The 25,708-nt window shown below is 51.9% G+C and overlaps 8 protein-coding genes across 8 annotated transcripts; 4 read left to right on the forward strand and 4 right to left on the reverse strand.

Annotated features, from left to right (window-relative positions):
* Positions 1–67: 67 nt before the first annotated feature.
* On the reverse strand, positions 68–1,564 carry J4E83_008219 (uncharacterized protein; the record flags this gene model as incomplete). The annotated part of the gene is made up of 3 exons (XM_049335116.1): positions 68–294; positions 357–609; positions 662–1,564. 3 exons carry the CDS (start codon positions 1,562–1,564, stop codon positions 68–70), a joined length of 1,383 nt encoding a protein of 460 aa, XP_049185655.1.
* Positions 1,565–2,179: 615 nt separating this feature from the next.
* On the forward strand, positions 2,180–3,197 carry J4E83_008220 (uncharacterized protein; the record flags this gene model as incomplete). Its single annotated transcript, XM_049335117.1, has 2 exons — positions 2,180–2,678; positions 2,869–3,197. 2 exons carry the CDS (start codon positions 2,180–2,182, stop codon positions 3,195–3,197), a joined length of 828 nt encoding a protein of 275 aa, XP_049185656.1.
* Positions 3,198–5,941: 2,744 nt separating this feature from the next.
* Positions 5,942–7,033, reverse strand: J4E83_008221 (uncharacterized protein; the record flags this gene model as incomplete). The annotated part of the gene is made up of 2 exons (XM_049335118.1): positions 5,942–6,373; positions 6,446–7,033. The coding sequence occupies 2 exons, from the start codon at positions 7,031–7,033 to the stop codon at positions 5,942–5,944; spliced, it is 1,020 nt and encodes a 339-aa protein (XP_049185657.1).
* A 793-nt stretch (positions 7,034–7,826) lies between these two features.
* Positions 7,827–10,091, reverse strand: J4E83_008222 (uncharacterized protein; the record flags this gene model as incomplete). Its single annotated transcript, XM_049335119.1, has 5 exons — positions 7,827–8,139; positions 8,188–8,313; positions 8,363–8,818; positions 8,866–9,540; positions 9,592–10,091. 5 exons carry the CDS (start codon positions 10,089–10,091, stop codon positions 7,827–7,829), a joined length of 2,070 nt encoding a protein of 689 aa, XP_049185658.1.
* A 1,521-nt stretch (positions 10,092–11,612) lies between these two features.
* Positions 11,613–19,216, forward strand: J4E83_008223 (uncharacterized protein; the record flags this gene model as incomplete). Its single annotated transcript, XM_049335120.1, has 3 exons — positions 11,613–11,774; positions 11,823–12,731; positions 12,782–19,216. 3 exons carry the CDS (start codon positions 11,613–11,615, stop codon positions 19,214–19,216), a joined length of 7,506 nt encoding a protein of 2,501 aa, XP_049185659.1.
* Positions 19,217–19,578: 362 nt separating this feature from the next.
* Positions 19,579–21,030, forward strand: J4E83_008224 (uncharacterized protein; the record flags this gene model as incomplete). The annotated part of the gene is made up of 1 exon (XM_049335121.1): positions 19,579–21,030. The coding sequence occupies one exon, from the start codon at positions 19,579–19,581 to the stop codon at positions 21,028–21,030; it is 1,452 nt and encodes a 483-aa protein (XP_049185660.1).
* Positions 21,031–21,389: 359 nt separating this feature from the next.
* J4E83_008225 (uncharacterized protein) lies at positions 21,390–23,162 on the forward strand (the record flags this gene model as incomplete). Its single annotated transcript, XM_049335122.1, has 1 exon — positions 21,390–23,162. One exon carries the CDS (start codon positions 21,390–21,392, stop codon positions 23,160–23,162), a length of 1,773 nt encoding a protein of 590 aa, XP_049185661.1.
* Positions 23,163–23,724: 562 nt separating this feature from the next.
* J4E83_008226 (uncharacterized protein) lies at positions 23,725–23,968 on the reverse strand (the record flags this gene model as incomplete). The annotated part of the gene is made up of 2 exons (XM_049335123.1): positions 23,725–23,846; positions 23,896–23,968. The coding sequence occupies 2 exons, from the start codon at positions 23,966–23,968 to the stop codon at positions 23,725–23,727; spliced, it is 195 nt and encodes a 64-aa protein (XP_049185662.1).
* Between the last annotated feature and the right edge of the window lie 1,740 nt (positions 23,969–25,708).

Below are 25,708 nucleotides of genomic sequence, written 5' to 3' on the forward strand. Positions count from 1 at the left end.
GATGCTAGAATATGCAGGGAAAGGATGATGAAGGAAACTGTGCAGGGCCGTTCAGCACGCCCCTTGTCTACGACTTTAGACACCTAGCTTTAGTGAAGTTCCATACGTCCCCGGAACAGTCATTCAAGGACCTCTCAGCCTTCCACTGCAGCTCGGTCTCTGCTCGTCGCACCTCCGCCACGCAGAAGCCAACATCTCCAGCCCTGCGGCCGACTTCCCTGACGGGGATCTTCCGTTGGGATGCGTCCTCTAAACTCTGGAGTACCTCACGGACAGTGTGTCCTCGTCCCGTACCTGAGTCGAAGTCAGTACACAGACCTTAGTGTGAGACGTTCTCATATAAGGCCTCCACTTACCAAGGTTGTACGTGCGAAATGGTGCTAAAGTACGACCAGCCGTCGAAGCTGCCAAAGCCGCAATATGGCCCCGAGCCAGATCGACTACGTGGATGAAGTCCCGCACTGCCGTGCCGTCTGGGGTGTTCCAATCCGTGCCGAAGATGTCCAGCACTGGCTTTGTCCCTGTCAGGACTGTTGCAATAACTGGAATCAGATTGCTCGGTTTCTGTCGAGGATCTTCACCCAGAATACCGGACTCGTGGCAACCGACCTGGTATTGTTAGGCACACTTCCAATGCATCCTGACCATCGAATATACATACCGGGTTGAAGTACCGAAGAGCGGTTATGGACCATGTGGGGTCGGAAAGCGCCAGGTCTGCCAGAATGGACTCGCACATGAACTTGGATCGACCATACGGTGATGTGAGGCCCAGAACGCCCGGCAAAACTCGGCGTTCTGCTCCGTCGCTGTCCAAGAAAGATTCTGGGTGATGCACACACAGTTCTTCGCGCAGAGGTAGCCCACAATTAGCGCCTTCGCCATAAACGGTGGCAGAAGAGGAGAACACGAAATTCTTGATGCCGAACTCCTCTAGCAACCCCAGAAAGTCGACCAGCCCGCAGACGTTGTTGCTGTAGTATCTCAAGGGCATCCGGATGCTCTCTTCAACCGACTTGTACGCCGCAAAATGAATGACGCCTGATATTCTGGACAGTCGCTCAACAGCGGGTTCTTGCGCGTCGTCCATGTCCATGTCGATACCGGAATCCGTTCTTTGCAACGTCGAGTATGGGAATCTTGCTGGAGCAGGCTCTGGCTTGCTGATGATCGAATACGATGAATAGCTGGCCAGTACAGTCTTCATGTGTGCACTCCTGTAATCCAGCTGACGGAAGTGCAACGCTGGCATTCGTCGCCCGTGCGCCGTGCAAAAGTCAATCGCAAGACCTCGCACCCTGCTCAGGACGGTTTCGTACGAGTTACTCAAGTCGTCGATGACCAGTACGTTGTATCCTTCTTTGAGCAACTCCAATACTGTGTGCGAGCCGATGTATCCCAACCCACCGACGACCATGATGAAGGTCGACGTGGATCCATCGATGCTCAGAGGATCCGCTACTACATCGTCGTCGAATAGCACCGATCGCTGTGTTCCCGGTGTATTGAGTACTTCCGGTGTGACGGAGGGCGATAGCGAGTACGTCGAAGAGGATGACGACATCTTGCACAATTATGCTTGGCGAATGAACGAATGTATGGAAGAAGAGCGAGTGCGTTGATTGTTACGGCGTTACCTTTCTCGATACGTCCGAAATTCTTTATACGCGCCACAACGCTCAACAACAGCCTCAAATCGCGATCAATTAGGCAGAAGGCATCGAAGTCAGACTTTTCCTGCGCCGTCAATATTGTTTACATTGCTTGGCACGATGCGGCCTCTTCATCCCGACTCATCAGTTTCGGAGTCTCCTCAGGTCTAGCACTCTGAAAATATACTCTCGCATCGCTAACGATCCCTGTCCAATCTGCATGGCCAAGTGCGCGAAACGTACCCGTGTGGTTGCATTGCCGCGTCCTCTAATCTCTCAAAATACCATCATCTGGGCCGTCAGAGATCCAACGTGGGCATACTGCGAGGCTTCGTTCGACTACTCGATCCCGGCATCTGTCAGCGTCTTCTCGGTGCCCGAACACACCATAAGGATATCCATTACATATTTGCGTTCGTCAGTATCCGTAAGCTGTGTTTTTCCAGATCTTACTCTCTATCGGCTCATCTCCGTTTGGGCCAGCGTCTCGTCATCGGCTCCTAGCCTGCCGTGCTCAAAGCAGAGTCATGGACGGACTCAGCTCCGTAATTGTTCCGCTCTACGTCTACCCCTCAGCAGGCGCGTGGGATCCGTTTCACGATGTGTACGATACGGTACCTCTACTATTGTCGCTACTCGTTATACTGGGACTAACGACATGTACTGCTTTCAGGGCATCATCATTCCCTCGCATACACTTTACGGTCGTGGTAAACGTGCATAACGGGCCTGGAGAGGGTGCACTACCAAACGCAGAATACACCGCAGCCATCGAGGTCCTCAACTCGCTCAGTAATGTACGCACTATCGGCTATGTGGCAACCACGTGGTGTACCAGGGACTTGAGTTCTGTGCTGGATGACATTGCTACGTTCTCATTCTGGGGCGAATATGATTCCTCACTGGCTCTGAGTGGTGTCTTCGTTGATGAGACGCCTACTCAATACTCTACAGACTATGCCGTGTATCTCGATAGCATCGCTCAAGCTATTCAAGACAGCACCGGACTAAAGGACAACTATATTGGTAAGCTCAGCCCGCCTTCTTCTGTATTGAAAGTAAGACCGTCACCGAAGCCGGACTTCGAGGCCCCTGTCGTGTTGCAGTACACTTTACCATGGGTCCTCCAATGGGTCTCTTTCTATTGCAGGCGAGAAGAACCCCCATTGTCCAACTCCGGCAGTTGTATGAGCGTAAGGCTGACACTGCACTATAGTTCACAACCCTGGCGCTCTTCCAGAGCCTCGTTACTTTGATGAGGCATTGTTCACTGGGCCGGACTTGACCGTTGTTTTCGAGAACTCATTTTCCAATTGGACGACTGAAAGTGGCGAGCTCTTCAAGGCGACGGGTTCATATGATCGCGAAAAGCTTGCGCTGCTTGTGCACTCCACACCGAATCTGTCGATTCTTGAGACGGCTAGTACGCTATTGCAATTACTAGCTGTAGGCCGCGGCATCTGGCTGACAGGTAGCTCGAACTATACCGAGCTTGACGGTGTGCTACCTGCGTTTATCGAAGGCTTGGATGCGCTGTTGCGTTGAGGGTCACAGCCTTGGAACTGAATACGGTAGATAACAGGTCATCGATCGCTAAATCCACGCAAGACACCCACGTCCTCGACAGTTGTCCTTTCCGTGTCAGTCTCAACTACTTCATCGCCTACGAACACTTATGCGACAAGCCTTGATCACTTGACTGCACTGTCTATAGACCTGGGGCTGAATGACCCTGATCTCCGGATTGCAGCTGGCATGCAGAAGGAAAGGATCTTCTGGTCACGACTGCTTCGTACTACCGTGGCTTTCTCAACAGCGAGTCGGCTAATGCGCCGTGACGAGGCGTGTCAAGGGCGGTCCGCGATGTGAGAAGTCCTTCCGTGACACAAGCGGTCCGCCACTCCGTCGGTTGAATCCGAGGAAAGCTTACGAGGAATTATCCCAGCTACACAATGCCGTCTTCAAACAAGCAACGATCATCGAAAAACCCGCCTTCAAACTCTTGACTACCAACTGGTCCATCCGGTTGGCTCTAATATTACCCCCTGTTTGCCGCTTTAGGCGGCAGATCCAGCTCACTTAACCCCTGTCCATTTCCCCGGATCAAACAAACAAGCCTTTCGTCCTGCACTAGAGCTGCATACACACTTTATTTCAACCTTGGCCTTCATTTCGAAATTCAATCTTTGCTGCGTACCGCGTCGGCCCATGTCTCTTTGTGCGTCTTTCCAAGCGATGCTCCAGGCTTCGATATTGACACTTTCCTTGATGTATGTCATCCTTGGAAGAGCACCGGAGTTACTTCGCGACGGGATGGAGACCAAGTACCGGCGGCTCTGCGAAGACATGCAGTGAACGTGCTCCCTAGACAGGTGCAGAGGGCCGAAGTCGTGCCGCCATGACTGCTACCTCGCGGACTGTCGCGCTTCTCCGCATCACCCTTCTAACCTTCGCTTACAGAGTACTGTGCAGCTTTCTCGTTACACGTGAACTTCTCTAGCTGCATTCGAAGGAAGCGTCCGTTGCGCATCCGATCGGTTGGGTCTGGAAGCGAGGTGCCAACTTTCGGATCACACCACAAACAACACGAGGTTAACAGAACGAAGGAAACCTCATCGAAAAGAGCTTTGACACGTATGGCTATTTCCAGCTATTCGTGCTGCCGGTTCGCTAGGCCTTCGCAGGTAGAAAACAAGCCACGATGAGACGACGCCATTGCGCGCGATCAGCCTCGCTAAATGACGACATCGATATGTGGGACTCACCTACCTATATTGGCAAGACCTTTCGTGAACCACGCATATTGGCTTGTAGGGATGTCAAGAATATACATCCAGTAGACAGCACAGCAGAGTCTATTCGCCTCGTGCTAACGTTTCAGTTACACAGAGTGGATCCCAATATATGCGGCAGGACCCGACTACCGAATACGGAAAGTGACTTGGTGTGATCGCAACCACACGAAGGACTTTCGATACTCTCAGAGGCTCGTATCGCACGCCGATACGGTGGATGTACCGCCCATGGTGGCTTGCATCAAGGGAAGGATCCGTGTGACGTGTATTCCGGTTCGCTGGTACGAACGAGTCTGCAACAGACCCGATTATCTTCAACGTCGACCCGCGTAACGCATCGAGATCCATGGTCAATCTAGGCGCTTCGTATTGTATGCGACATGTACGTTCGTCCCGGCCATACCGCGCATCTGGCCCCGAGCGGCGGCCCTCTCGTAGTCTGTGGTGACCTACACACCTGCCACTAACGTCGTGGTTCAGATCTAGAAACTAATGCATCATCTTGTATCGGGACCGGTGCACCAGATCGCGCTCTAGAACTAGATGAACACGCCACTCTGCCTCGACATCTCAGCCCCACCCGGCAACTTGCTCGAACAAGTCAGCTTACCCGCTCGACCAGAAGTCTTACTATACCGACCACAGGGGAAACATTAGACGACTTCAATATGCCGAGCATACCTACCGCAAACGACGTACCCGCCCCAGATTTTCCACCTCACCTGCATCGGATATTGAATCGCATTCAACCGGCCGGTAGCTACACCTTGGCAAAGTCGACCCGTACCGAGATTGAATGCATACTATGCATACTCTCTGCTTGATGCGTCAAACAAGCAAAATGCTGGTAACGCCATATTCCACCAGTGAGCTGGTCAGCCTCAAACACACGCCACCGATGTCAGATTCCCGGCCGAAGCACACCATCACTTCGGTAGGAAGAGCCGGTGTAAGCAGGGGTTCTCCAGCTTTTACGACGGCTAAAGCCAAGTTGCATAGCCCGAGGCTGTGTGTGCTGTGTGATATACGGCTAGCAGAAGGGAAGGGTATGGGAGCTGGGGTAGCGGAGATGTGGAAGAATGGAGTTGGGCGCGAGAGTTTTGCTGCCCGGGAATAATGGGAGGCATATCGCTTTGAAGTCTGACTGACTCGTTTGCTGCTGGTACAGTGTTTGATCACGATCTGAAAATGTTGCTGCAGGGAAAATGCTGTGTCAGCCGATAGCATGAGGCAGGTCACGGGGGTTGACCTCCATCGTTGACCTCGCAGGTATAGGAACTACCACATCATGTGATCAGAGCAGGCTGTACTCAGCGTAGGTGACTACGATAACCCGGCTGTGTCGCAAAGCTCGATACAGCTAAGCATGCTGGTTCAGAGACGAAACCATATGCATCCGAGCTTAAACGCAACATCAAGATCAGAAGTAATGGCCAGATTTCGATACACAAGACGTAATCACGAGCCATACCACTACATGCCCTCTCCCCTTCTCTACCCACGACCCCCCACCCCCTCATCCACATCCGTAACCTCAACCCTCCTATCACAAAACTCCACCCACCCATCCAACTCCATCTTCTTCAACACTGTACTAAACCCCTCGCTCCCCTGTCCCTTCCCTTCTCTATCACAATACCTCCCCACAACATCGTCTTCCAACCCTTGTTCCGCCCCCGCCCCATCCGGATACTCGATATGAAACACGGGTTTCCCCGCTGCGATGAAAGGGGCGAAGGTGCTGCACTCACCGTACTTTGCGCATTGCTCGTTTACGCTGAAGTGGACGATGGGGAGGACGGCGGGGATGATGTCGCCGGCGTTTTTGAGGCCGAGAGTGAGGTTTAGGGGCGTGGTTAGGGAGGAGAGGTAGGAGAGGAAGGAGATTGAGGTGGAGGGGGTTAGGGAGAGGCCGTTGGTGTTTTGCTGGGGGTTGTTAGTCTTAGTATATATACAACTACACGGTGGAAAATGGCATGGAGGTGGATGTTTACTCACATAACCATCAACGTTATCAGGATCAACACCATCACACCCCTTCTCTTTCGCCAAATTTACCCTGTTTTTCATCACCCTCCTTACATTCTCACTGTTTAGATCCAACCATTTCTCCCCAGGCCACCCATCTAGATCACGCCCAAGATCTTCCTTTCTAAACTCCGATGCATCAGGCCGCCAGTCTTCGTAGCTGCCTGCGCTGAAATAGCATATTACTTTCTTGCCCATAGAGTGTAGTTGTCGTATCGTCGCGGTGGGCGTGTCGAAGAGATCGATGTCGAAGATACTGACATTGGGCGTTGCGCTAGTATCTGAAGAGGAGAGAACGGGTGGATGAGAGAGAACGATTTGCCAGGTATCGGATACGGATGGTGTCCATGGGAGTGTGGTGTTTGGTGTGGGGAGGGGTGTTAGGGTGGAGGTTGGTGGGGAGGTGTTGTCGTTGTCGTCGTCGTTGTCGCGTCCTAAGGTGAGACCCAAACCTAGACCGAGGCCTAAGGCGAGGATTAGGATGACGATGCCGACGGCAAGGAGGATCTTGCGCCGTAGAGACCATGGCTGTCGTGGTTTGGGTTTCGCGTACATCATGCCTTTGTGCGACCGGTTGCTAGACGAAGAAAATGAGGTTTGCCAATTTGCTGGATTTCCTCCCCCAACGCAGAATTTTCAATCACAAGCCAGATACAATAGTTAAAGCGATAAAAGATCTTGTCACCAGAACAAGACCAAGCTGAAGACCCATACGCGCTGATAACCCACACCCGACACACATCGGCCGCTTCAAAAATGAATTCGATAGCCTGGGAATATCACGAGAAGACGCGTCGCAAGCGGCGCAGTGACGTGCACCACCCTTGCATATGTAGGCAATATATAACTGTTGTATGTAAGACACATAGTAACTGCAATTGGTGTAGCGCTCATGCAGTCATATTGCGGGTGAGGCGTGCCGAAGGAATTCGCTCCCGGTTGGAAGGGTTGACAGCTGAACATACTGTCGATTGATGAGGGTGAGAACATTAGTTTAGTTGTTGGGAAAATGTCACAGTATAATGGCAGGACTGGATCGTTCTCGAGAGACGATGTGACTACATGGCGGGTGCTGTGATGCTGCAAAACGCAGGTAGCGAGATGCGGCGCAGCTATCCCGCCAGCTTGGGTCTGGTATTCACCCATAGTGTTGTTGTGGCTGTGCGAATGTGGGGTTAGCTCAGGGGTCACAGATGACCGCCTAAACTCCGCAGTCGTTCACTGGTCATGCTGGATGCAGGGAAAAAAAAACACAAAGACAATTTTGACTGAGCTTCAGCTAAAAGATGTACATTGAAGATCACAATTGCGATAATGACCGACGCCATGTTCTTCCAAAGGGTGCTTATGTTTACAGCGGAATGGCCTTTGAGAACTTGTACTGCCTGCTTGCGCCGCTCATAGTTACCCATAGCGTGAGCGGATCACTTCCCAACTGCTCTTTCGTCGCGCCGGTCGTGCTTGCCACGGCGCCTGGTACGGTGATGGGTATGGTTGTGCCACATTTGTTTCCGCCGGCCGTGTAGACGTTAACAAACTCGATGCTGGCGCCGTTGGCGGATGTAGTCCAGGTCAAGCTGGGTCGGCATAGGTCGCGAGTTTGGCGGTTGATGAACTGCTGGGCGAGGTCGTCGTGCTTGAGGGTCTTGAAAGGCCAGGTGGTACTGCAGTATGTTAGTAGGATGCTCCTCCGGAGAAGCAAGGGTACATACAGGCGCATCATCTCAGCGGATATGACCTCGATCCATGTCATGAGTAGCGAGTACTGGCCACTCTTGCCGTTGACGGTTGTGGACGGAACATCGTTGACGCGCATGTTGGCCTGGTGGAACATGTAACTGTATAGCACGTCAGTGTTAACCAAAAAGGAGGTGAAGCTGCACTCACGGGTCCCAATGTAGGCCAAAGAGATTGCGCATTGCGGTGTCGCGAGAGTTGATCATGAGATCGTCAAACGTGCCTTTGCCTGCAGAAGTGTCGATCCACTCTTGTAGAGTACAAGCGGGAAGATCGCAATTGTAGTAGATGAGCGTTGCCCAGCGCGGCATGACGTTGAGCCCTGCGTAACCGTTGTTCTGAACGTTGGTAGTCAACGGCCAGAAACTGTTCTGCTGATTGCGAAGAGGCGGACGCGTGTTATCTCCTACGACGTTGACGATGCCATTATCCATCCAGCCTTTGATAGCATCTGCGTTGTGTAGGCCAGTGATTGCAGGCGGAATGATGCCCTTCCCGCTCCAGCGCTTAGCAGCATCAAGCCCAACCTGTTTGAGCCAAGCTTGGTTGAACGAGATCTCTTTGGAAGCATCTGAGTAGGTCGCGTTGGTCAAATCGGCGTGGGAACTGGTACTGAGTCAGTAGTGCAAAGCATGAAGCGGTATGGAACGTACAAAGTGTGCGAGATGTGCGCAAAGGCGTCGCGTTGTTCTTCGTCGGCGAACCAGTTTTGTAGCTCGTCGATCTCGGCACATTCAAGACTCCAGGTATACTGAGAAGGCGTCGAAGGCCAGATGTTGGTGCCAGTACCAGGAGGCTTCTGGAATTCTGGGTCGCCATCCTTTTGATCCGCGTATTCGATTGCGTTGGTTGGGGTGCAGACTCTCTCGCCTTCACTCGTGTCTGTGGATGCTTCTATATCACCGTTTCCGTTGTGCCCGATCTCTATGAAGAATTCGGATCCTGCAGGCATCTTCGAGTTCAGGTTGGCCTGCCATGTGACATGCAACGAAAGGTCATCGGGCTTAGCGCGATAATTCACGCCCGCCGGTCGGTACATGGGCGTCTCCAGAAACATGTCATCCACCTGTGTGCTGAAGTAGATCCTTCTGAAACCGACGAAAAGGCCTCTTGTCACCCATGTGATCCAAGCGTGTTGGAGGACGTTGCTTGACGGTGCCCAGTCTAGAGCGAATGGCAAAAACCAAACCATTTGTTGCCGAGTGCCTATCTGGTTGATGACTGCGGCGCTTCCACTGCTCGAGAACTTGGCGACCTCCCATGCCATTGATGCGTTCACAATCTTCGCAGGAGAGTGATATATGTTCGCGATGCTCACATCTACTTTGCTATTGTTATAGTCAGTATTGTACCAATTTGAGTAGAGTTGCGAGACTTACGTCTTAAGATTAGCCGCGGAGAATCCGGTAGTATTCGTGAATGATACTGGCTCATCGTTCAAGTTTCCCCCGACGCTGGAAACTCCAAAGTCGGCTGTAGGGAAAACATCGAGACGGACCATACGTACGCCAAAGTTGGTCTGGTAAGCATATAGATCATTCCATTGCCGCCTAGTGAGTGCGCTGTAGTACTGATCTCCGTAGTTGTATCCCACTTCGCTCACGGTGACAATACCGCCGTAGTTGCCATGTGTTGCTGAAGAGTTGAGTAGAGGCAGGTTTGTAATCCCATCCTGGGGAACAGTGACGATCTCGTAAGGGATGCCGTAACCTTGAAGGCCAAGTGTAGCGCTGTTGATGGCCGAAGTCGAGTCGCGTGCGATCACTAAGATCGTGCTTGATACCGTGGCGCTTCCCACATAAGCAGAGACATGTGGCAGGGAGAGACAGAGACATGTTAGTGCGCATGCTCGCAGTAATGATAGAACGAAAGCCGCCATCGTGAGACGCGAAGTGAACAGCCTGCTACCGAAACTTTTTTTTGAGGAACCTGGACGAGTTAATAAAGAAGGCTCGGCAGATGTAATCTCATAGGCCACACGGAGGGTATTGGTCCAGATGCAGTAAACGATCAAGAGACTATCGATTTTCTCCCTTCCTAGCCTCAGTAGTCGGACTTGCACCTGGCATTCCACTTGATTCAGAACATGACGCGGCGGATAGCTCGATCAGATGCTTCGAATACTCATTGCCGTACCTCTGGAAGGCCTCGCATACGTAAGATGCCGTTAAAGCCATATGGTCTACCAGGGTCTTGGCAAATCAGTGTACTTGAGAAGCCACAGCGTTATGAGCTTTGCCACTTAAGACCAGTGTATTGCGAAGATCTCAGGGCATGGCTGAACTCGTGACTTTGGCCTACCAAGCCACTGGATAGTTCTGGAGCAGCCCCGAAGGCAAAACCCGATGCATGCTGGAAGAAGTGCGGCCAAAGTCCATGGTGCAAAATGCCTTTGGCGCCGCAAGGACGCGAGTGTGTGTAAGGATATTGTGAACGAAGCACCGGGTGTCGTCTAGCCTGGCTCCACGAAAGCACGCGTATCCCCGCAGCCTGCCCATATTGCGCGAGCAATTACCGCCCCAGACTTCATCTGCGGCAGGTGCATTGCATTGCATGCGCGTCGGATACAAGACCGACAAAGGTGCCGTGATAGATGAGGTTGGATATTAAAATCGTCGTGTGGAGGATGTTAGGCTAAAGGCGGTGCCGGATGAACGTGATCGAAAGAGAGATGATGCGCGTGCACGGACGTTTACTACCGAACCGCGACATTTCAGCCTCGTCACGTCTTCCCTCGTCCACCACTCTTGTCGCGTCATCACGACACCCTCCTACGCTGACATCGCCTCGTCGTTAAGATCTAAATCATCTTTGCTCTAGTCTCAATACAGTAACAGTCCGCTGTTCGGGGTAGATGGCACTAGCCCCCAGAAATCGCCAGCGTTCCCTGGCATCGCTCTCGCCAATGCCCGGTCAAAAGGCTTCGCGCTGCAAGTCCCTCAATGATGACTGCCGCTCCAATGCCATTCGCGGCGGCCAAGAGCCGTATTGCAGGATTCTCGAAGGATGGCCCTGCTCCGTCACTGCCGCTGGCCCTGCAGCGGTGGATTGTTCACACCTATCGTGTATGCTAACGCGATTCGCAGATCAACAGCTAACACATGACTGCACAAACATAGGCCATGATGAAAATCTTAGTATCTGTCAAACTGGCTTTCGGTAGCCGATGAGCTTGCCGATGAGCCAGTGACCATTTTCCCACCCTGTTCACACTGGCTATTCCAGTAGGGCATCATATCCACCTTGCTACTACGGTCTCTACTATGGATCCTTTTACCAGTTCTTCGTGCATTACCTACTAACTGGCCTTTATCACCATATGGTAATCACTGTACTCTCTGGAAGTGGAGCAGCACCTGGAGATATCTGATCTACACCCAACAAATCATAGCCAGGACCGATGCCTTCGCCGGATATCTTGGGCGTTCAGGCTTTCGAGACTGGACCATCACTACAGGAATGGTGGGAATGGACGCTTGTTGCCGTCATCAGTGCCAGTGGGCTTGTAGGAGTTGTTGCTTTCCTTTGGTACTCATACCGTTCCCTACGGACATTGTTGAAGGTACGTAGCATGCATGCTACATCTTCTCAAGGCTTATAAACCTCACAGGGTGACGACAACGATCACAGCTTACCACGATCGGTACAAGAACGAATCCACCTATTGTCAAACAGTTCGAGCGTCGTCCGCAAAACCCATACCCTCCCCACAAAGCCGTCGACGTTTGGCGTATATCTGGGCCTCCTGAGCAATCCAGTTACACACGATGAAGCGCAAACACTTTCACAATGGGACATTGTAGTGTTGGATTATTGCGAGCCTGGAGTCTTGGAGGCTGTTGGCGACGATAGCATTCCAATGGGGCCTCACATCATCGCACGACTCGATTTGGCCCAGATAATCACATTCGCGACAACGGATAGTGAACTGGACATGTCGCGAGCGGTGTATGTTCTGTCGTGGACTATTCAGCGTACCTTGCGACAACCGGACCAGAGCAGATACTTCACAGGCGTTCTTGTCTCTGGCTGGCGAGACCGTATGTCGGTGCCTCTAGTCAACGGCTTGACGAAGCTCCTCATTGCCTACGGTCTGGATGTCTACTTGGAGATTGAGGCTCCAGACTTCCTAGACGGTGTCCAGAAACTCGATGTCGCATTGTTCGCTGGCTTCATCGTCCGCAATGGGACGATCAAGTCGAATGGAGAGCGCCGAGACTTCTTCGAAATGGACAAAATGAAGACTACAACCAAATCTTTTGTTTCCCAAGCCTGTCAAAGGTCGTTCGTAACGATGATGTGGGATACGATCGAAGACGATGTCGAACTCTCGCACGCTGTGGTCAGAAGAGCACATATGTGGTGTAGCTACCACGGCGCCATCCCATATTTTCCGCGTCAACGGGCTCTATCGAACATCGACGAGATTGTTCCTTGTCATGAGCCCTTGGCTGCTTTCCAGTGGCTCAAGCAACGAAGAGTCATGGAAGTCCACGAGCGATATCGTATGGCGCGAACAGTAAGTCTTCCTGGCCTGGGCGTTCTTAGGTCACTGCTAAGTCTTGTCAGCTTGCTCCCGGTTTCTCAAGTATCATCGACGATTACCTCCCTTTACAACACATCTTTCCCCGCCTTGCCGATACGCTCGCCGGCCTCGACGCAACCGACTCCTCCGACGACAGCGACGACGATGCGTCGAGCACATGTACCGACACTGTGCACTACCCCGAGATCGACGAGAACGGAGCAATGCTTGCACGAACACCTACATCACCCGCATCTTCTGGTCTAGAATGGACACTGGCAAGGGAGAAGCATAGCAGCGACCCACTGTCTTGCTCATCCAATGGGTCGCCATATGGCTCATTGGGATGCTTTCCGATTGGATTGGACGCGTCAATGACGGACTTTTCGCGTGTCATTGACTCACAACGGCGTCTACGGGATCTGAAGCTGCTCAGCCGACTCTCAACCTTACAACTACATTCTGTCGCTAGGATTCTTCGCGACTACTGCCACAGCAGCAGCCACTTCCTAGACTTGCTTCCAACGTCAAGAGATGCCATCTCTAAGCTTGTAGACGCACTAGCTCGTACAAATGACGACGCGGAGGACAACTACCAACTACAAGTATACTCTGCGCTCGACTCTGGGTTCCACACGCCGGGTGGTGCTCAGTTTTGGGCCGTCTGTGAACTAGAGCAGAGGACCCAATCGGTCATCATGTACATCTCCAAGTCGGTTCAGGATCTCAACGCTGTTCTGCTTCATACGCACTTGAGCAGGCTAGGCTTCTCCAGATACCAGTGCTTCTTAGCAGAATATGGCTTGACGGAGTTCATGGCTGGGTCCTTCTCGCCTGAACGACTACCCGAGAGGCTACAGCAAGACCTAGAGCTTCTGTCGTCGACTGATCTACTCCTGTATCTGCAACACATGCAATATTCGGAATGGGATGAGGACTGCTCGTTGCTCTCATCCATACGTAAACGTTGCGAAGAGTTACTGATTGATGTGCCTACGTACCATCAGTTCAAGAAGCTCAGCAACGTGGACTACATCAATGGTAGCATCACTGATGAACAGCTAGTCAACGCGAAGCTCAAATGGTACCGGCTCTCACATCTACCCACGCTTGATGGACGTGATGCCCTAGAATTGTTCCGGGAAGTGGCAAGGGTGCTTGATGATATATTATGGTCACGAGACCATGAGAAGCTAGACATCATCACTTCCGCTGTCAACAATATTACCAGCAGGGGATCCTTAGATTCGACGGCTGACTTCGTGCTTTTCTGTGTCTTCTGCGCGGCAAGGAAAGCCGGGTTTGAGGAAGTGTACATCGAGGTGTCGGATCGGAATCCCCTGTTCAACCAATACTCAGATCAAAGCGCAGCTTTTGCAGAGCTATTCGCGCTAGGATCAAGATGCGAGGCGTACTTTGACATCAAGCCCAGCGATATCGGTATACTACTATCGGAGAAGCATAGGAACTACTACAACCAGGAAGAACACCAACCTCCGATGTGGATCTTCAACGCACCATCGTTTGCTTCTGCTTACGCTGCAGCCCAGACCGACATCGACCCCGAGCAAAAGCCATCCGTCATGCCTGCATATCGCCGCTTCACCTTCCTCAGTGTCTTTGCGATTCCAGCATTAGTTGACATCATCCTACTATCTACGACTGGCCATGGTCTGTATCTGAGTGTGCATATGAAAGAGGACCAACTATACTATGCTACACTGGCATTGATGTGCTCATTGCTCCTCTCTGGCGCGATTGGAACCTGGATATCCATCGGAGGCACCTACTACCTCATCTCAATGGCATTCTCAGCCGCCAATATGTTCGTACTCACCCGTCTGGTTGGTGGTCTAGCATTCACTCTTGCTGGCTGTCTTCTTGGCTTTGTCATCATCTCAGCTGTCGTGGGTCCAGGCCTTGGGGCGGTGTTCGTCTTCTACCTTTTCGGCCTCACAACATACCTCACCGTGCTTGCTGTCCTCTCCACATATCAGGTTCCCGGGTCCAGTTTCCTCAATGGTCGCAAAGTCATCATCATGGTAGTCCCGACATTAGTGATATCCCCTCTGTTGACCATTTTTATTCAGGACTACGACATCTACATCTATCCAGGAGTTCTCTACATATTCATTACCTTGCTGATCCTCGGTACTCGGCACGTTGCGACGCAATGGGTGACCTGGTATCACAACATCAAGACGCTTAACGATGCTGACATCAAGGATTGGTATGTGAAGCGGTCAGACAAGGAGCAGCGTGTCACAAGCGGTATGCATCCTAAAGGTAATGCCACACCTAACGCTTCAGCCGCACATGCTAATCGGACTTCTGCAGATCAATCGAGCAAAGGTCCTCATACCGCATCCAAAGTTCTCGACTTGAACGCGCCTTCTTCAAAGACATCGATTAGTGCCAAAGACTTGTTCTACGGCATGAGTGAGCCCGCAATCTTAGCTCTTTGCCGCACCGCGCTACACAGCGCAGTTTTGAAGGAGAACGGACGCCGATTATGGCAGAAGCCTACGAATGATACCTTCGTCAGACAACTCGCAGGTTGCTGGGACTCTACGCTGTTTTTACTGGACTGGTATGCACGCATTACCGACACCAAACGACCGATTCCATACAGCTCAACCTGGAATCTTGAAACGCAGGTGGCGCTTGAAAGCATGCAGCAGTCGCAAAAAGGTATTCGCCTTCACAACTCCTTCATCCATTGGAGGACCGCTGGAGACGAGATCTACTGTGGTATACTCTACTTCCTCGTCGCACTCATGGATCGATGGCTCGATCTTGTACGCGGCGGCGACCAACTAGTCGGATTCATTCCATCCATGGACAACGACACACTTCGCCTCTCAGTCGGCTTCGGTCTTGCGTACTACCTCATTGGAGCTGTACTACTTGACTATAAAGCTCAACACTTACACACCATGTCTGAGCAAATGTCTCCAGTCTCGATTAAGGACGCACACCAGATCGACAAAGCCAAATCCAACGATCTGAAATTCAGGCGACACTTGTACCTGAGCACCTTATGCCGATTTATCGGTGTCCATGTTTGGGCCCTGGCGATATGTGCTGCACTGATCTGGATTTTCAATGGCTCCTCAGTCGGTCTCATCATATTCCTGGCTTACGTTGGCGCATATACTGGTCTACTCCTCTACCAGTACAACAAGATTTTCTCCGGCCCACATGCACTAATGCCGCTCCTGGCAGCAGTCATTCTCGGCTTGGTAACTGGCAACATACTTATCACGGTCTTACCAGGTTTCATGTACAACAAGATCATTGCACTTGCTGTCTCAACCTGGACGGCAGCTCTTCTCTCGTTCCGGACTGCCAAGCTAGGCATGCCTGATTTGCTCCACGTGCGCACCTGGATGTCGAACCTACTACCAGATACCGCGCAGAACAAGGAACCCACAAACTCGACCGAGATGTCTAGCTTGAGCTGCGTCGCGTCTCGAACTGAAGATCGTTCAGCCATCGACGAGCGATATCGCGCCTACAGCGGCACTGGTGGTGATGCGGAGTTCAGTCAAAGTGAGCTCCACGCGTACTGCAGCAAGCTGCGGGCTGCACCCAAGGAGAACAGGTTTCGCGTGTATCCCAATGGTCAGCCTGGTGACCAGATCTGCGCTATCCTACTATCATGCACCCACGAAAACCTCTCTAGGCTTGCCATGCAAGCATTCCCAACTATGCCTTTTCTAATCCAGCGGATTGTTCTGGCGTGGAAGAACGAGTCTATCAAAGTCTTCATTGTTCCTATGCAGGCTGTGGCTGGGGTTGATTGCGACCTACGGGCGATCTCGCATTACACAGGCGGACGTCTCACGCTTTACATCGCTTCGGACGCGAAAGGATCTGGCTCAAAGCAGATGAATGTGAGCAGCAATAGTGCAATAATTGCCGAGACCCTGCTACACGCTTGTTCAGAGACCATGTTTGGCATGCCGCACTACCAGGCTGAGATTACAGAATCAATGCTTGCCTGCCGGGAAAGCGACTGTGGTTTTTACGCCATATCAGAATGCAGCAAGCGGTCGATGCCGGAGCTTATCGTGGGACCGAAAGCCCTGAGCTTTGAAACTGCGCTTCGCAAAGAACTCCTGCGAAATTTGTGCCTAGGTTTCGATTGCGAAACTCAATGGGACGATCTTCCGCTCGAGATTCGGCGCCTCTTCCTCCGACGATGCGTTGGCATCCGCGCACCTTACACGAACACAGAAATGGCCTGGATCAACGCCAACGTTCCCGCGGAAAGCTCTTGTACAATCTTGTCGTGCATCGCGCGATATGACCTCGGCGCATATTTGGCGGTTGTCAAGAATAGCTTCTTCAAGAATCGAGGTGATCACGCTCTCACCGAGAAAGAGTACCGTCAAATGACTGCGGACATCCAGCAGGCGTATCATCCTGTCTTGAATCACTCCGCTGTTTCGATTCTCAGCATCTTTACCGAATACGTCCGTCTACCGATCGCCTATGTCTACCACTCTGCTGGAACCTGGGTCAAGTTCTTCTTCCTCGCGTGTATGGCCGACCCCGAATACCAGCGTGAGTTGAACGGGGCCTTGATGCACACACCACGTCCTATGGCAGCGTCCGCCACCTTTGTTCTAACGGGCTTATGGATATACAGTCGGGTTGCGATGTCCGTCGCTTTACCATTCTTCCTGTACCATCGCCGCAAAGACATCGCAGGTCTTGCTGGGACAGTGAAGGGTAGTTTGATCGTCCAGAAGAAGAACCGCTTGATCATTCGAAGCTATGGAGATACTGAGACAGCGTTCATTCATCCTATCAAAGCCAGCGGAGTCAAATTGATGTTCTATTCGGGTGACCTGGAACAAGAGCCTACTTGGGGCCATCTCCGGGTTACATACTATGACGAAGAGATGCGCATCACGTTGCGTGAAGAATACAAGAATGGCGCGGTCATCAATGAGTACCTCTACGAGTATGCCTTGAAGCAACCCCAACGCAAGACAAAGATCTCAAAGGTCAAGAGGAGCAGGGTGCCTCTAAGCAGAACCTGCCGCAGCGGCCAGGATGAAGGTGCCAAGGTTGTCTATAACCGGAAGGGCCACATCGAGTCGGGAAGCTATATCAGCCATGACAACCTGGTTCGCTTCAAATATCATTATCGCAAGAACGCCAAGTACGACGACGAGCTTCTTCGCGCCGAATTCGTGCTGCCGCATATGTCAGCCAACGTCAGTTGGTGTGCACCTCCTGTTCGCCATGCCGAGAAGATGGAGCGCTGGATACCTACTCCTCGCGTTCACGAAGCGACATTCGTCCAAGGAGCCGACGTATATGAATGCTCATGGCTCTATGATCACAAGTTCCATCCAACCATCACCACGAAGCTCAACGGCGCCCCAGTCGACACCCCGGATATGATTCGTCATGATTGGCTTGGCGTACTAAAGAAGCCAACTCGATGCACTTTCGCCGACGAGAATCCCCTGCTGGCCTTCAAGTCCCCATCCTCCAGCTTTTTCAGTCGGATATTGCGAACAAACATCAAGCAGCAAGAGATTTCCACATCCAGAGCTCGGTCTCAACTCTGGAAAGCTTGGAAGAAGCGGAACGATCTAGATGGTGTTGTCATTCGGTGGGTAGATGAAGAGTTGATCCGCAGAGAAGCTCTCCTCCGCCCATATTGGAGACGCAGAGATCGTGGCAGTCTCGTAAAGGCTGAAGACTATCTGGCGCTGCATGCCGACGCCATCATGGCCAGCTCAGACCTCACAAGCGATATCAGCGCATGGACGCCACTTGCAATTCGTATGAGTGATTTGTTCAGCTTTGGTCAGGGTGGGGATGCCGTTATCTTCACAAGAACCAAAGCACTACAACGCGACACTGACCGCAACCTACATGTCATCGCTGTCGATACTGGTACTTGGCCAAATGAAGGCGGTGGTGTCTCGGCGTGCCGTCGAGATCTCATCAACAACTTGCGCACCATCAAATGGCACATGGTCGTCGAATCGGCTAACGACTTTGGCTTGCCGAAGCACCAAACCGAAGAGAACGTTGAGTCACTCAAGGTGATACCACTGTGGGGACTGGACTTCATGCATCCAAACCATGGGATGTTCACCAACAAGCTGGACAGTGAGGTCGACCATCTGGTCAAAGCAGCAACCATATCCGACATCGAGACGAACTTCATTCCAACCTTGACTGCCCTCGTTCGCGGCGCTCGAGCTACCACAATGACGTCAGCAGATGTCAAGCAAGCGACGCGTGCTTTGGTCAACCTGAACACATACTTCCAGGACTCGCGCCACTGGAAAGAGGTCTGGACAAGCGATGTGGTCAAAGATACATGGAGGAGACTGTGGCTCGATGAAGACATGCCGAACGCGCAACCGCCCTCAGAATGGTTCCGTACTGAACTTCCAACGCTCAATCACTTCGATACGGCGCTAGAGCTGTGGTTCCGATGCAAGTAAAACCCTCCTGTTGATCGCGACAAAGCTAACTTGAGTAGATCTATTCATTTTCTCGATTCCCATCCCCGAAAAGATACCCCACGTCTTCCAAGCCTCGCACCACAGCGTGTCAGCGTCCTACGGGATCGTTTGCAAGCTGAAGCGCAACTGCACACTTCAGATCTGGGATCATGCAATCTCCTGGCGTGAGACCAACCTCTACCTCTCATCAGCGATGTGCACTCTACCGCCCTTCATCCGAAACTCGCTACTGGGTCTAATGAAGTTGACATCTTGTCTCATCTTGCACCACGCCGATCAGATTCTTCCCTGTGCAGGTAGGTGCATCGCATCTTTTATCCAATCCAAGTGACTAACTTGATATGCTAGACTTCTTCAACCCCGGCTGGGAGGTCGAGATCGGTAGCGCAAAGGGTCAACTCACCCACCGCAACGTGTTTCGTCGGAAGGTCGATCCCATTGTCAACGGTATTACCGACATGACCAAGTTCTCTCCGGTGACCGAGATCAAGACGAAGACGCCGACAGTAACCATGCTGTCTCATGTCTGGTTTGCGAAAGACATCAAGACAGCTTTACTCGCGGCGGACATCATCACGAACGAGTGGGGCTTCAAGGACTACAAGCTCGATATCTACGGAGCTCTTAACAAATCGCCCGTCTACTCCTCTGAATGTCAAGAGATCTTGGCTTGTAAAGGTCTTGGTCAGAACGTAGCGATGCGCGGCACTGCAGATCCAGCGATGGTTCTCGCAAGTACTTGGTTGTTCCTCAATTCCTCCGTTTCGGAAGGACTGCCGCTTGCGCTCGGAGAAGCGGCGCTTACTGGAGCACCAGTTGTGTGCACTGATGTCGGCGCGTCGCTGCGCGTGCTCACTGATCCCGACGACGGCAAACGCTACAGCGAAGTTGTGGCCCCCAACGACGCATACGGACTGGCACGAGCGCAGATCAACTTACTCGCTATGCTGGATGAGTGGGCTCAATATGCCGACGACGGCCCTGGGATAGCGGCGCCAATCTTGCCTCACAAACCCACACCAAAAGACGTGGAGACCATCACGCGTCGGATGTACGAGAAGTCTGAACATCGACGAAAGCTGGGGATGATGGCTCGTAACATTGTCCAGAAGTCTTTCGGTGGCGAGCGCTACCTTCGCGAGCATGAGCAGATGCTCTGGATTGGAAAAGCCTGCTACGAGATGCTGGATCTGGAGAAACGGACACCACCTCCACGGAATCCAGCGCGCATGTTGTCGCTCCGTCGTAGCTTGCCCCGACTGCATCAACGCGATACTGCATCGAGTCACATGTTCGATGCGCAGATGGAGAAGATGATGCACCCGCGCCCGTACGCGCCGAGACGAACATCAGCAACAACATCGTTCTCGTCAGTATACATTGACGAACCATCGGGTTCCTCATCGACATACTCTGACCCCATCTGGGAGCACGAAGAGTGGGACTTACATCACGAATCGCCCGAATCGTCGGTCAAGTACGAGACCTCCGACACTGATGACTGGCCGATACCAGCCGTAACGCGTCCTATGAGTTCTTATTCTGGCGTCAATGCGAACGCTATATCATCTGCTGCTAAAGGAAAACGACCCGCCCGTTATTCGTATTACGGACATGAAAGCAATCGGGTCTTCAAGCCGGCATCGCCGAACGCGAAGATGGATCCGAAGAGAGCGGTGCTTATGCGTCAAAGTCTGGCCACGACAGAGAGTGCGCGGAGTAGTATGCGAACGAGGAGTCACTTGAATGAAGTAGAGCTTGCTGAGTATGGGAATGTTGATGGGCGGCTATGATGAAGGAGGAAGTGATAGGTGATGGTTTTGTGGAAGTTTAGCATCGTCGTTCGCATCTGGTTTCATTCTTTTTCTCCAAGATCGGATAGCATTCATTAGTACGGCTGCAGCTGTATCCAAAAGCTCAAGCTTTTCCGAATATGAAGTACTACGTCAAACTCGCCACTGTCTGCGTCGGAAGACAAAGGGCACGGTCCAGTGAGTTGTAAGACTCAAGGCTGCAGTGTGGCGCGATTTTGTATAGCCCCATGTATTCTCTCCACCCTGAATATACTTAAGACTTGCAGATTTTGACTTACACCTTACTCGCACTTCACGACTCTCAACCACATCGCTTCGGATCAAGGAACGCCATCATCATGGCAACTAAGCATTCAACTGCCCTCAACGCCCTCACTAAAGCTCATCCTAGAGTTCCCTTACCACTATCGGGCGGCAACTCGAAGCCAGCAGATCCGCGCAAACATTCCCTCGTTACTCTACCCGCTGAGCTTCGGAACAAGATCTTTGAGGATCTCGTCGAGTTCTCTGAGCCCATCAAGGTTACCTTCCGTCGACATTTTGAATACAGCTCAGAGCACATAAGCTTCTCGCTCGATCCAGAACATCAGCATCAGAGGAGCTTGCTTCTGACATGTCGGACTATTTACTCGGATGTGGCTTCGGCCTTCTATGCCAACAACAAGTTCCTCATAGCTCCGGACAGCTACCAATACTCGCAGCGTAGTCAGATGACTGTAGCAGAGGTTGCTGTACTATTTCTCCAGCGACTGGGCTCACAGGTTCATTGGATCCGTAAAGTCATCCTCGATATTACGACTAGGCAGTGGGCCTCAAAATTCGATAGATGTGGGTATCCGTACACATACGACGTGTTTGAGGTCGGCATACTTCTGGAGTTCCTCTGGCATCACCGCCTCGCTATTGAGGTCGCTTACTTGCAAGACAAGGTAGCTTCCTGGGAGGTCTGTAATGCTCCAGCGATGACCCGGATCATGCGGTGTATTCTCGAAGGCCAAATGATGCTAAAGGCATCTCGCAGTCAGATGCTCGAAATTGCAATCAAATATGACGGCTCCGGTGGTATGTTCCGCTTGGTTAAATCACCACCTTCTCGCCGACCAAGCCGATCTGCACTCGATCGCGAGCGACAAATCTATAGTTTTGCCGCTGAGGATAGCGAACGGTCCCTTACCTTGACAAAGCCGACACCTCCTACCTTGCTCAGCTTACCCGTCCATCCCATACTCTCCAAGATCTTTTCCGAGGTTCTCCATGAGCGGGAGGAAATCTGCATCGATCTTGATGTCCACACGAGCTTGCCAATCAACTTCACTTACGCCAACAGGCGGCTTCATGAGACCTGTTGGGCAAGCCTGCTACAAGCCGCATCGTACACATTGCTGCTTCATTCAAGGGAGAAGCGCAGTACGTTCACTAACTTCAGCAAACTCGCTCACATCTTACATCATACATTTACTACCCCCAAGGATCCCGGACAGAGGTATGACGGGATATCAAGGCCTTTGCGATGGTCAACGCCCCATTGGAAGCTTGGGGAATCAAAAGAGCTCAGCGTTGTGCTGGAGTTTGACTTAGCAGATCCGACCGCCTTGGAAGACCTGCGCATCAGCGTGCTGCCCTTACTCTTGGAGACATCTTCGTATTGGGGTGATCGCACTGTCACGATCCGTTCATTAACCTCTACACCGGGTGGCCGTTCCCTTTTCGCCGAGCAAACAAGCACGTTTCAAGAACTCCGACTGAACGCTTTGAATGCGCTAAATGACACATTCGGTGAGACTGTTGGGTACGCAGCTACTACGCTGTGGATAAACGGGTTGGGAAAGGTCGTCGAGACAGAGTTCAGCCGTTTGTCTAGCCCATATCGCATCCAATACGATCCGGCAAAAGCATCCGGGGGAGTCGGCGGTAGGAAATCGCATGAAGTGTCCTCTATTTACCCAAAGAACCAGTACTTCCACGGACAAAAGACCCGACACGACTGCCGATCAAAAGATTGCAAGCAGCTGTTCCCATCTCAGTACTCCGCGGCAACGGTACTAGAGTATCTCGAGGAGAACTTGACCAGATATGACGTTAAGAATAAACCTGATTCGGGCAATGCGTAAGTATACAATATCTTCCACTGAGGGAACGAATCAACTGACAGTTGTTAGGGAAAAGGAGAAGTACCTACTGGAACAGCTGTGTCCGGTGGAAATTAAGGGCCTAAGCCGGGAAGACGACGCGCTGTGGAAGGCTAGGATAGATCGAGGTTTTCTTACGTTGATGAATACCAAGTGTGACTACTGAGGGTATCGTTGAGGTATGTATGGGCTGCTCCATTGAGATGAAGATGACATAGGCGCAAGAAGAACTCTTCGTTGATCATGTATCATTGCGAGATCGGGCACGATACATGTGTGCCATATACTACCTCATCCAAGAATGAAAGATTAAGTAGGTCTACAGACTACATCAACATGAAAAGATGCGAAGTGGGCGACCTAACGTTAACGTAGACTCCAGGGTGGCCAGTTTTTCCCTTGAATGTGGTGTATCGGATGCCTGCCATCACATTAGCGAGTTCATTCGTACTGCCAGCAGGTCCGACCTTTGCGCACAACTCGTTACGACCACTGGGTGAACATACATAAACATTCTTGAATATCTCAAACCCGAAGTCTAGCCTCAATCCTTCTTCACGTTCTCATCCTTCGAATCGCTCTTCTTCTCTTCTTCCTTGTCGCCAGACCCGCTTCCGCTGCCCTTGTAGTGACTACCTTCTTTTCCTGGCTCAAATACCGTGTTGCCTCATAACAACTCAGCATGCATGTCTACAAGATAGGGGCATTGACATACAGGAAGCGCAATGCGCCCAAGCACCGTCTTTCGTCAAATCAGCCCCTGCACCGCACTCTGGACATTCGACCATAGCAAAGCTTTCTAATCGGTTTTCGGAGGATGGGTAACAGATTCGGTTTAGGAAGTGGTTGATGATCAATGTCCGGTTGCGATTTTGCGATAGAGTTTCAATGCAGGTTGCGTGCTTGCGCTAAAGTGAGGGGCATGATGTCATAGACCAATCAGATACCGCGGAAGCTTCTCATCAAGCCTACGACCATTGGAGTTCTACACCGATGTACTCCTATTCTTGGAGAGGGAATGAGGGATGTAGAAGAAGGCCCGAAGTTGGGCTTACATCTTTCCATCAGTAATCTTCAATGCGGTGGCTGACCTGGCGTGTTACAGACATTCGTATAGCCTGAACGCCAGCGGCCCTGCAGCATGCAAGAAGGATGGCGCATATGGGACTCTGGTTCTGCTACCGCATAGTTCGCATGCTACCAAAGTTCTAAAAAACGATGTGCGAGCCATCAGTTCCCTGGGCTATCGATACGAGTCAGTCTGTATCCAGGTTCTCGTCTTCCGCCGTCTTCCGCCCGTCGTGGCGGCCAATCTTCAACTCCAAGAGTTCCCAACAACCAGAATACATTCATCCTGCAGTGCTTGCGCAATGCGATCCTTCCGAACTTATTGACTCGCACTGGGCCGATCATCCCTATGGATGCTGTTGCGACTCAGACTCCTGTAATGCCGCCAATGACGGCGCTCAGCTGCGAATCCTCAAATCCAAAAGAGGTCGCGCCGGACACGGTACGCACGTACTGCCGCTGGACCAGGGCCAGAGTCGATGGTATCGCAGCGATGAAACCGATTAGTTTACCGGAATACATCACCGCGAAGGGAATGAACAGCCCGATGGGTAGATTTTCGGGTAGGAGATGTGCATATTGTCGCAGCTGCAACACAGTAGGCGTATCAAGCGGCAGCGCAGTTTCTTCGCACTTCCTTTTTCTCGCTCATCTGATTGCTGGAGTCATTGCGACAGCAGTAATCCGGGGTAAGATTCTTCCACATTCACCGTTGACGTGCATCTACCGCATAAACCTGCTCGCGGAGCTGAACAACTCAGGGGCGATGCACCCATCAAAAACGAAGCCATTGCTTCAGCAGCTCCAGGTACGTGAATCATGCCACGCGACTACCCGCTTGCGATAGCCTCACTATACCCAGCCGAGCGAGCGCCTAGACCCAGATCAGTCTAGCAGTCGCGTGGTAAACGGCTCATCCGCAACCAACATTTGACGATGGATGCCTGAGGGCCCTGGCCCATCTGCCGTGTCAAAGCAACGGTTCCCTCCCCACCGCATCTGCATTGCGCAAGTTCGTCTCCGCGCTGAAGGACGGAAGGTTTGCTTCGAACTTTATTGTTCCTGCAGGTGGTAGCCTTCACAGGACATATGGCCGGGCGCCTCATCAATCCACGCTGTCGCATGTCAGAATGGCGGGAAATACGATGCTTGCAGCGGTCCGCATATAGCGTCGATGAGCCGGATCCCGAGGTGCGAAAGTTTAAACTTGTTCAACATCTCTTCAGGCCCAGGGTATCTAGGCTTGTCTTTCTTCTTGTTTGCCTGTTCGTCTTCTCGTCTTGTCTATCCGTGGCTTCCGTTCACGACTTGTCCGTCCACGGGTGTGTAGCTTTGGTAGAATCGCAGCATACGAGGATTCCTTGTGTATCTCACGAAGCCCATGACAACTAGTCGCACGTAGCGTGCAAGACAATTGCAATACCCCAGACTCCTCCGTATCCTCACCTTCTGGTCAAACC

This window comes from Alternaria metachromatica (assembly GCF_023757995.1).
Source record: "Alternaria metachromatica strain BMP 0045 chromosome Unknown scaffold_23, whole genome shotgun sequence".
NCBI lineage: Eukaryota > Fungi > Ascomycota > Dothideomycetes > Pleosporales > Pleosporaceae > Alternaria > Alternaria metachromatica.